Raw genomic sequence first — 11,544 nt, forward strand, 5'->3', positions numbered from 1 at the left:
TTAATCAAGCACAAATTGAAATAAAAATTGTGTTTCATTTTTCTTTGGGATCCCTCCACCCGTCTTGTCATGGCTGCAGATATAGATGGTAAAACCACAACCATGGCCTCTTTAGAACAATTTGTTGCTACATTTTGTACTAAATTGCTTCAACTTTCCAGGTTGTGAAAGCAAGTTTAAAACGAGTTGTTTACAAAAGATAATTATGTGAAAATTCAGAACAAGGCAAAGTTTTTTAAGATTATGTTGAGCTTATCCCTATACTTTCGAAATAAGTGTGTCTTTGTTGATAGAGGGCGCGCTTTGGACTACCGAAGGAGGACCACACACACGTGATGAATCGAGATTCGACTGTGCATTATTGAGAGAGAACGAATCTTCTTGTCGGGTAAGTAGTTGTAAACAATTAGAAAGTTTTGGGGGTGTGACTTGAGGAGTGGACTAGGTTGGGCTAAAGCATGCTAAGAAAGTAGTGCCTACTCAAGACACGACACACATACACCGGCTGTACGCTCTTTCTGTACACTACTGACCGGTTGTTTTTTAATGGCATTATTTTATAAATTAGTTACTCGGACGGAAAATTAACTTTACTTCCTTGGTGTTGTCAACCATGGAGGAATAAATCCGGTCCTACTTACTACTTGCCGTCAACTCGCCGACTTGCCGTCAACTCGCCGTCCACTCATTTTCGTGCCGTCAGCTCATTAAATTTACATGAAAAATTTATAAATGGGACACGGAAGTGTTAAGTCTGGGCTAAACTACATTTTTCTCATGGTTTTCGGTAAAAATTCATTCACAAAAACGACTTTGTGTTGATAGAAAAAAAGTACCAATCATTGACATCTTGGCCTTGGGCCAAGACTAATCAATGTGAAAAAGCAAGATGGCGGCCGACGGTTTTGCTGTTTCGAGATAGTTTTTTTCACGAGAAAAAAACTCAATTTTTATTCCGAAATATGACCTAAAACTTTCGCGAATTCTCTTTGAGCTGATACTTTACAGTTCTATGCTTCTTTTGTGGGTTTTAAATGTATATTGGTGGAGTTGACGGCGAGTTGACGGCGCAAGTGAGTTGACGGCGAGTTGACGGCAAGTAGTAGGACCCAATAAATCTAATTTATTCCGCAGTGCGCTAGATACCGATCTGTGTTATTTTCAAAACTTGTTAATGATACCGTTGAGTTGGGGAACTTGCAATAGAGTCTATTTCTTCTTCCATGATGATACCAGCATCATCCCCTTTACAAGTCAACAGTCTATTTTATATTATTATTATGGATTCTTCCTTCCACCATTTTTCAGAATCAGAATGCTTCTTGCTTGCACTATACCAACACCTACAATGTATGTTATTACTGTTCGTAAGTCCATGGAGCACTTGCTCCATGGTGAGTCGTGCTATAGCGTACTACTACTACAGTACAGAGTCTAACCCGTAATTCCTAGTGCATTGTCGTTTTTCATAGAATTGTCAGAATTTGTACGCACCGGTCTTCTCAGCGTCCGCCATGTTGTTACACTTACAGCGCTGCGTCAATGAAAACAACATGTGGAGACAGACTATCTAGGTTTGAAATAAATTAGTTGCCAAGTCATTAAAAGTTTTTTTAAAAGTTAACTGAATATCATGACTTTTTCTCTAATGTTCCCAAACTTGATTTATTCAGCAATTTATTTTCCATTGAAAATGTCAGCGAAACTACGAGAACGACTATACAATAATAAAATTAGCACCTGTCGGTAGAAATTAAAAAAAATCCTCCAACTTAAGGAGTCTTTGTGCGTAGATCATTTTTAGACACGTTAAAAGTCCCGTAGGTAATGCGTTTTGGCTGCATTAGCTACCGTAGTTTTCAATTCGTGCCATGGCAGGAACTTCTAGCTATGCACGGAAAATAAAATCGAGCAACGGCCGGCGCGAATTGGTGCTATTACATAAATAACGGAAATACGGGTTAGACTCTGTACTGTACTACCTAGTGAGTACTAGGTACTAGAACAAGTGCCATCCAATCATAATTGCACATGTGCAATTGTTTGTGTGTACACAAACAAACAAGGAAATTGAACTTCCAGTTTCCTAAACTATACTCACTTACTGTCGTCAGTGTCTTAAGTTTCACTGTCGCTGTTTGTGTGTGTGAGTATAGGAGTGTTTCTTCGCAACTTGACAACCGTCCCAACTAGGGGACTTTGAGGGGCACTAACCTGACCAAGGCCAAGACCAAGGGGCAACGAAGGCCATGACCTCTGTGGCCTGGCTACTTCTAAAACTTTGAGGTTCGTTCTGCTATTGTTTCCACTAACGAATACCTCATAGTTCTACTTCTAGTAGTAAATAGAAAGAATTACAAGAATTTGAACTAACCTAATATTACATTCCATTTCAACACAGATTCTTCTCCTATGTAGATTACTAAACGTTGAATCATGGCAGGGGAGACTGAATATGAAGGGGAATCGTCCACGTCGATACCGATGCTTCTTGTTAATGCGGCCTTCGAGTATGACACCCAGAAGATTGTTCACATCAAGAATAAGAAGATTGGATTCCTAAATCGTCTTATGCAGCTTGCCATCATTGGCTACATCATTGGGTGAGTATTTACTCATGGAAGTGTTAGGTTAATTATAAATGTTGAATTGGCATCGGATTCGGAGAAAAGGAATACTAATTTGGTTTAACCCTTACACCCTCTAAATGCCCCACAGGTACCCATTTTTACCCCCGTTGAAGAGAAGCAATAAAACATCTTGCTCAAGGACAAGTGTCATGACCGGGATTTGAACCCACACTACGGTGACTTAACCACCAGGGCCCAATTTCATAGAGCTGCTAAGCACACAACTTTACTTAGCATGCAATTGTTGCCTTGATAAAAACAGGATTACCAAACAAATTTCCATATGGTTTTCAGGATAAGCATACAATGGCTGAACACCAGTAGCGATAAGCAAGAAATGGAAATTTGGTTGGTAATCTTGTTTTTTTCAAGGAAGAAATTTCATGCTTAGCAAATTTTCGTGCTTAGCAGCTCTATGAAATTGGGCCCTGAACTTGAATTTGATGCTTTAAAAAACAACTCAGCCATGTCACCCTACCCATGTAAATGTATTGGAACACTTAGTAGGGGATAATATTTTACAAAACATTTAACACTTGATACAATTTCATTTTTCAGGTATGCCATTGTTTACAAGAAAGGATACCAGTCAACGGATATTGTTGTAAGTTCCGTCACATCCAAGATGAAGGGTGTCTCCTATACCAACATCAGCGGCCTACCAGATCTAAACATCGATGAAAACGAGACTGCTCCATACAATAGGATATGGGATGTTTCAGACTATGTCATACCTCCCCAGGTAATAGCACTCGGACCTAATGCTAAACAATAAAGCTATTTAAGGTACTGGATACTACCGGTAACTACACCAAATAATTGTTAGTACAAAAACTTACCTGATTACAAGCAATGGAGAGCTGTTGATAGTAAAACCTATTGTGAGAAACAGCTCCCTCTGAAGTAATGTAGTTTTTGAGAAAGAGGTAAATTCTCACTATTATATAAAAACTTTGTTTAGTCATGGTTTAAACTCAACAACAGTCGGTGACTGAAGTAAAGTGTTTAGAAAAGCCTGCTTGAACTGGTCTGTAATTTTGTGATTGTTTGTGTTTTGTCCCCTCAGCAATCTGATGCTTTTTTTGTGATGACCAACATGATTATTACGCCCAACCAAAAAAGAGGAAAATGTGCTGAGGTAAGAATTCATTTCGTTTGCAAACTACTATTTATTATCAAGTTTTAGCAGTTCGTTTCTTTGTAGGATGAAAAACAGTTGTGCCCCAATTTCATGGTTCTCGACCGCCGAATGAATTCTGTGCTTACAATCACCCTTCTCCGCTTAGGTGCAAGCACAAGCCAAAATTTCATGCTAACCCGTGAAATACGCTTGATGTAAGCACAGAATTCCCTACTTCCACAAGCGTCTTTTCTTTGCTTACGGTAAGCAGAGCAATGAAATTGGGCCCAGTTGTGAAATCAACTAAGTATAGCACTGATGACTTATCACACATTGATGTAGGTATAAAACCTCAATAATCGTGGTTCTTTGTTGGTTCTTTGTAGGATCCAGATATGTTCAATGTTAGTTGTTCGCCATCTGCCCAACAATGCCAAAAGGGAGTTCCAGTTCCCAACGGAAATGGTAAAGTATGAAATAAGACGAATCTCATCTAAACAAAAATGTATTCTTATTGGTGACTCAAGTGAGTATAATTTGATTTTACCCTTATACACCGATGTGTGTAAGCACTGTATACTCGGTACCTTCCCGAGTTCTGTAAATCTTAAATCGCTGCGGTAGCCCCTGCTAAAATATAGGATTCATTATTCCTTAGCTTCCGGGCAATCTTGATGGCCTAGTTGGTAAGACATTTGCTCTAGAATGGGACAGGTTGTGGGTTCGAATCCCACCCGAGAAGTACGCATGTGAATTTCTTTGGGGTTGGATAGTTCAGTGTTAGAAAGTGTCTCCAGGCCTGGATGCTTCGTTTTTAAAATGGCAAGGGTACCAGAGCACTTTATCATTGGTAAAGGGCAACCTAAATTTCTACTGATGCATTTCAAGGGCACAAAGGCAATGACCAGACCAGGGGGCATGGAGGCAATCGCCTTTGGTGTCCCTGTTTTGTTTTGTTGTTTTTTGTTTGAAGTATGGACTTGTGAAAAAGCTGACAGAAATTTTATTCCCATCCTCTAGTTTTCAGTTGAGACACCCATACAACCAACTTGTGAAGAAGATAATAATATTATAATATATATATATTTTTATTTTTTTTATATATTTTTTATAATAGATGTTAAATTTGCATCTGGGATAAAGAATATTAATTTTTGGTTTTTACCCATATACACCAATGTAGCACTGTATACTCAGTACTTTCCCAAGTCCTGTGAAAAAAACAATTTTAATAAAAAAAGTTACTGCTTTTATCAGTACAGTTTATGTAATGATATGTTTTATTTTTGATGTGTTTTCCAATGCTGCAGGAGTCCAAACTGGGGAGTGTGGTAACTTCACATTCCCAAATGGTAGCACAACTCATACATGTGAGATCTTTGCCTGGTGTCCAGTGGAGTATGACGTAAACCCAACGTAAGTCCACTGGCCAGCTCTTTATATTTTACAGTTATAGAGAAAAGAACCCAACAACCGATTTCATGAATCTAAAGTTAGAACGAGTAACCCGTCCTAACTTAGTATTGGTTTAATGTGTCCTAACGTTTATGCATACGAAACTCGTCCTAAGTGCTAAGATTAATCTAAGTTGGGAAGAGTTTGGTGAAACCGACAACAGACTCCCTGTGTAGAGAATGTGAAGATTAATGTTTTTGTTTACAAAAGAAAACAAGGGGTAGGCTAGGGGTAGAGATAAGGGGCTGATTTTAATCGTCAGAGGTCGGAAACTCAAAAGACTTGAAGAATTTGAAGATGGGACGAGGGAGTAATTTAAGGGGGATATCTGTCGGGGAAAAAAGGTGAAGGCAAAGAAGGGTGGTAACAATATGAAATTGTGAAATTATCCTAATTGATTTACAGGCAGAGTGAGCCGGTGCTGAATGATGCTCGAGACTTCACTGTTCTCATTAAGAACACGGCTACGTATCCAAAGTTCAATTTCTCAAAGTAAGTACTCATCAGTATTTGGAGATTCTGGTTATGGGAAATTCATGTAATGAGGGCCATGACAGGGATTCAAACCCACGCTCTGATGACCCATCCATTGGAAATTTAGTACAGCTTGATTGTTAGTTTGGTCATTTGTTTGCTTTATGTCTCATTGGTTTTAAAGGAACATGACAGAATTGGTTTTTGCTAACCAAACAGTTGCTGGTAGTGTAAGTACTTTATGTAATCCAACATATGCATAAACTGAAAAGCCTGTAGAAATTTGAGATCGATCGACCATCTGGGTTACGAATTAATAGTGAAAAACCGATAACACATTTTTGCATGGCATCGATGCAAAAAGAAAAATGAATAAAACGCTCACTGAGCGATAAACTCCAAACACGAAATAAGATTATTTATTTCTCAACTAATATGACATTTCAGACAATGATATTTCATGGAATGTGTTCTACTATAGACCGTGTAAGTTTTATGTTAATCTGTGATCTTCACGATTTTTTTGTTTCTTACCAATTCTGTAACATTCCTTTAACATTTTGTATTGACGTTTCTTTTGCAGGAGAAATATTCTTGAAAGTTCCAATAAAACTTATCTTCAGAAGTGTAAGTACAACAGCCATACAGATCCATACTGTCCGATCTTCAGGTTGGGAGACATCGTCCATGAGACGGGGGAGGACTTTAAAACAATGGCGTATAGTGTGAGTACTTAAAGACACTGGACACTATAGGTAATTGTCAAAGACCAGTCTTCTCACTTTGTGTATCTCAACATATATGCATAAAATAATAAACCTGTGAAAATTTAAGCTCAATCAGTCAATGTAGTTGCGAGATAGTAATGAAAGAAAAAACACCCTTGTCACACGGAAATGTGTGCTTTCAGATGCTTGATTTCGAGACCTCAAATTCCAAACCTGAGGTCTCAAAATCAAGTTCGCGGAAAATTACTTCTTTCTCGAAAACTACGTTACCTCAGAGGGAGCCGTTTCTCACAATGTTGTGTACTATCAACCTCTCCCCATTATTTGTTACCAAGTAAGATTTTATGCTAATAATTATTTTGAGTATTTACCAATAGTGTCCACTGCCTTTAAAAGTATTTTACGGATTGAAAGAACTGACAAATTAGTCCAGTTCATGTTTTGTGTTGTAACCGTATCCTTCGCAATTCAGCTCCTCAGCTTTGAGTAGGGATGCTTAACTTTCAAAATTTGTTTTCAGTACCCGCTGCTAACACATAGGATTGAACATGCCTCTAGCCACCAGTCTAGCTTGGCGGTCTAGTGGTAAGACATCTGCTCTAGCAAATGGGTATTACAGAACTCCGGAAAGTAATGAATATACAGTGCTTTTATCGGTGTACGGGTAATTGCAATTAGAATTCGTCCTGCCTCTAGCCATCGGGCTAGCGCATTGGTCTAGTGGTAAGACATCTGCTCTAGCAATGCAAAGGTCGTTTGTTAGGATCCAACCCGAGTGATTTGCCTGTTTGTTTTATGGAACTAGGGGAAAACACCGAGTTTACAGTGCTTACTCATATCGGTGTAAGGGTAAGATAAAAATAACAAATTTGTATTATGAATTATTATATAATTTGTTTTATTTTTTACATCAGGGAGGAGTTGTAGCAATCTCTATCAACTGGGATTGTAATTTGGATTATAGTCAGAAAGAATGTCGTCCTGTTTATACATTTGCAAGACTGGATAATAAGGATGCCAAACTGGCAAAGGGCTATAACTTCAGGTAAGTCTGTCAAACCAGAACCCATTACAGCGTCATTGCAGCCAAATCAAGGCAGGGTTGCCCTTTATTTCAATTGCTGAAGGTGTGCTATATGCTGGTATTTACTTTAAAGGGTTTGGGTTCTTTTCGTATCACACAAACATCCACAGACTTACATTAAACTAACATGATTTAATAATAATGATGGCAGAAAATTTCCCTTGAATTATTACTCGCCGAGGTGCTGTAGTTTTGAGAAATGAGTAAGACAATTTCACAAAAACCATGTAGCATCTACAATGGATTTACTTGACTCTCCTGACTCTCCTGAAAACATTGCTGAATCTTCTTGATTTCGCAAACAAAATATTTCCCGGAGGAAAATGGAGTTAGGATGGAGTTAGCCTCCAAGTGAGACTCTGCTAGGGTTTATCGTCGGGCAATATTTTTTCCATTTATACCATTGGTAATTTTGTTTGGTATGCAGTTTGCAACCGCTAATTCTATTTTCTCGTTCCATGGTCTTTTTGTGTTTGCAGATATTCCCACTACTACCAGGACACTGGAGGTGCTGATTCACGTACATTATACAAGGCCTATGGTATTCTCTTTAAGATCATTGTTACAGGCACTGCAAGAAAGTTTGACTTTGTACCTCTGATGCTGAATATAGGATCTGGCTTAGCGCTGCTGACCATGGTTGGTACTTTTTGGAGTTTGGGGACCGTACACCTTGTCGTGGTTTCTGGGGCCTTTCTTAAAACTTTGGTTTGGGCTCTGGCTTAAGCTTCTGCAGCCGATTTCCTGAAACGCTAGGATTAATCCTATATCGTGTTAGGACGAGTAACCCGTCCTAACTTAGGATGGGTTCAATGTGTCCTACGTCTTTGGATATGGAACTTAACTCTTCCTAAGTCATAAGATCAATCTGAGTTAGGAAGAGTTTGGCAAAATCGACATCAGGCTCTGTCTGCTGATATTCGAAACACTTTGTGCAGTAGGTGCTGCTCCCAAAAAGCAGTTTAAAGGCCTGGCTGCGTTTCCACTACGTAGGCAGCGCGTAAGCCTGAGCCGAGGTTTGAGAAAGGCCCTTGGTCTGGGACATTGAGGTCTCGGTCTCGGTCTTGGTCTTTGACTATTGAGTCTCCACTACAAAACTGCCCTATAAACACGCAAACTAACAGGGTACTTTTAACAATGGAACCAGTCTAAATGGAACAATGCTACCCCACAACAAGGTTTTCTTTTTTTAGTGCTACCCTACATATGATTTCTTTAGAAAAGGGAAGACTTAAGAAGAGTAACAACGGAAAATACACCCTGTAACTTTGTAAGGGGGTGTGTGGGGAGTTGAAGGCTCTGTTATTATCTATCGAACAGGCTTGGAATTTCATCTTTAAAGGGGCATGGCCATATTCATGTAACAAAGGGCACTTCCATTGAAAAAAAAAAAAAATGACAAACTTTTTAAGGTAAGCCATGGTCTTCAAGGCCTTAGGTTAGGGATACCTTCGTATTGTACATGTTCAGAGTCGATTGTGTTTTATGGTTTTTATTTTTCATATGCTGTTATTATTTTTAATTTTACAGTCGACCATTGCCTGTGATATCATCGTATGTTACATCTTAAAGGGGCGCGACTACTACAAGAAGAAGAAATACATGAATGTGAACCCTGATGATGACGCCGATTATCAAGTGAGTCAAATTCCTTCTTTGTCAAATCAATATGATAGATTCAGATCTCTTGTCTTTGAACCGGTTGGCTTTGGGATTAAAATCCCAGTTCCTGTTGCCAGTGCTGGATGATTTTCGGTCAAAAAGACTTCTTTTAACTCTTTCACCATTCACTCTCGTTTTGAATTTTGAATGAAAAATCCTCAGCTTTTATTTATTTTTTTTCAAAGAAAAAATACATCAAAACTTTCTCAGCAAACAGAATTTATCTTGCATGTTTGGTTTGCGGTAACACCATGTGTGTATCTACTTGCCAGGTAGACTTTGTTCGTGGAGAACTGTCTTGCTTTATTTTACTACCGTGGAGTAGATAATCGGGGGATCGGGAGACTTCTCAGTTCTGAAAAGAATTGTTTTGCTTTTTAACTGTTACCAGGGCGGATGGTATAGAAAATAGGCTGGGACTACTACTTTAGCTTCGTGATTAACTGTACTGCCGCAGAGTCAGTTCTGAATGGGTCTCAATATTTTGACTTGCTTGCTTGAGTCATAGTCAGGAGACTGAATTTATCTTGTTGATTTGTGTTGCCTTGGTACATCCCAAAGTCAATAGAATTTCTTGAGTGATAGTGCCCTTTTGTGATAGCATGTATGTTATTGGTCGTACATGTACGACCAATAACAATTCTTGAGTACATACAAAAAACCTGTACATGTACGTAAATGGCACTTTTGGGAATACATAAAATTGAGCGTACATAAACGTCCTTGTCACTGAAAAAGCTAATAGCCGCTAATAATTTGTTTTGATAATGAAACTCTGTTCAGACACCCACATTGAGAACATTATTATCCTGAAAGACCTTCACAATTAATCTTCATTTGCTACTCAACATGAGCAATCACTATGCACAATCAGTCCAAATATTTGTTGCTGTGCAGAAATTTCTCTGGATGCACTCGCTCTTAGAGTCCACCAGACATGCCAGGGCTAGAATTGGGGGAGGGGGTGGGGAACTAAGCTTGTAGCTGCACCAGAATTTAGTGTGCAAGACCAGAAATGATATGAGAAGAGAAAATGCCTACATGTACAAAGTTTAAAGGCAGTGGACTCTATTTGTAATTACTCAAAATAGTTTTTAGCATAAAAACTTGCTCGGTAACAAGTAATGGAGAGCTGTTGATAGTATAAAACATGGCTCCCTCTGAAGTAACAGTTTTCGAGAAAGAATACATTTTTCACAAATTTGATTTAGAGACCTCAGATTTAGATTTTGAGGTCTCGAAAATCAAGCATCTGAAAGCACACAACTTCGTGTGACATTAGTTTGATAATCAACAGAATTATATATAATATCAGAGTGAAAGTCACCATTTCAACAGAAACACAAGAGTGCCAGACTTGTCCAGTCATGAGTTTACTGGCCTGGTGCTAAATTCAATCTGGCTTCTGGCCAGTAGTCTACAGTGGAATGTAAGTTAGATCCCTGTCCATGTTCCTTCAACTGATTCCATTTTGTGTGTTATTTTGTGTCATTTCAGGTCTTTAATTGAAGAAACAAACAAGTCAGAACATCCACAAATAAGAGATGTTTAATTTGCATCGGGATAAATATTTTTGTATCCCTGATGCAAATTTGACATCTCTTTTATTGTTGCGGTACCCGCTGCCAAAACATTATGATTCAAACTGCCTCTAGCTACCGGGAAACCTCGGTAGTCTGGTTGGTAAGACACTGCTCTAGATTTGCAAGGGTCGTGGGTTTGAATCCACACGAGTAACATGCCTGTGATTTTTTTTTCACAGAACTAGGGAAAGTACTGAGTATACAGTGCTTACACACAATGGTGAATGGGTAAAAGCCAAAATTAATATCCACAAAGAAATTCATCATAAAGTTTAGACGCAATAATCTGAGGGTCAACAGGAATCATCAGTATTCGTTTTTTGATACTGCTGAGTATTTTATATTAAAAGTTAGTATAATTCCTCCTTTGTAGATTTGTTTAACTTATGAATGGCCCCCGGGTGTAATAAAAAACACTCAAATTAAATCATCAAGTAACAAAACCAGGAATGCATGTAAAATTATGCTTTGTACAGTGCGGCCCTTCCTGGCAAAATGACCCAACTCAGAAATTGTGTTTTTATATAAGATCAGTTCTTGGTAAATTGATGGCGCTTTTCAAGGTTCAAAGACATACCATGTATAGATGTGATTACAAGTGTCCTACATGTATCTTGGCTCTTTTTTAACACTTTCACCCTCTTTTATGGCAGAAAAGCTTATCTATGTACTTACCTTTTTCAAAATGTCCTTTTTTCGAGTTGGGCTGTTTTGTCATGTAGATTTTTTTTTTAAAACACTTTCGTGTATTATAATCTTTTCTCATTCCTTTTTGTTTTTTACGACTCTCCTTGATTTTATCATTAGG

The 11,544-nt window shown here is 38.4% G+C and overlaps 1 protein-coding gene across 2 annotated transcripts; it reads left to right on the forward strand.

Moving 5' to 3' along the window:
• The first annotated feature begins 312 nt into the window (after positions 1 to 312).
• LOC117290585 (P2X purinoceptor 4-like) lies at positions 313 to 10,769 on the forward strand. Of its 2 annotated transcripts, none has more exons than XM_033772043.1 (12): positions 313 to 388; positions 2,402 to 2,603; positions 3,189 to 3,372; positions 3,697 to 3,768; positions 4,137 to 4,215; positions 5,061 to 5,166; positions 5,611 to 5,697; positions 6,263 to 6,404; positions 7,322 to 7,452; positions 7,971 to 8,130; positions 9,022 to 9,129; positions 10,651 to 10,769. In XM_033772043.1, the coding sequence occupies exons 2-12, from the start codon at positions 2,437 to 2,439 to the stop codon at positions 10,660 to 10,662; spliced, it is 1,248 nt and encodes a 415-aa protein (XP_033627934.1). In that variant the 5' UTR covers positions 313 to 388; positions 2,402 to 2,436; the 3' UTR covers positions 10,663 to 10,769. The 2 variants fall into 2 exon arrangements, with proteins under 2 accessions (XP_033627934.1, XP_033627935.1); XM_033772044.1 differs by lacking the exon at positions 313 to 388 and adding an exon at positions 452 to 535.
• The last annotated feature ends 775 nt before the right edge of the window (positions 10,770 to 11,544 follow it).

The sequence above is a fragment of the Asterias rubens genome, chromosome 5 (assembly GCF_902459465.1).
Source record: "Asterias rubens chromosome 5, eAstRub1.3, whole genome shotgun sequence".
Taxonomy (NCBI): domain Eukaryota; kingdom Metazoa; phylum Echinodermata; class Asteroidea; order Forcipulatida; family Asteriidae; genus Asterias; species Asterias rubens.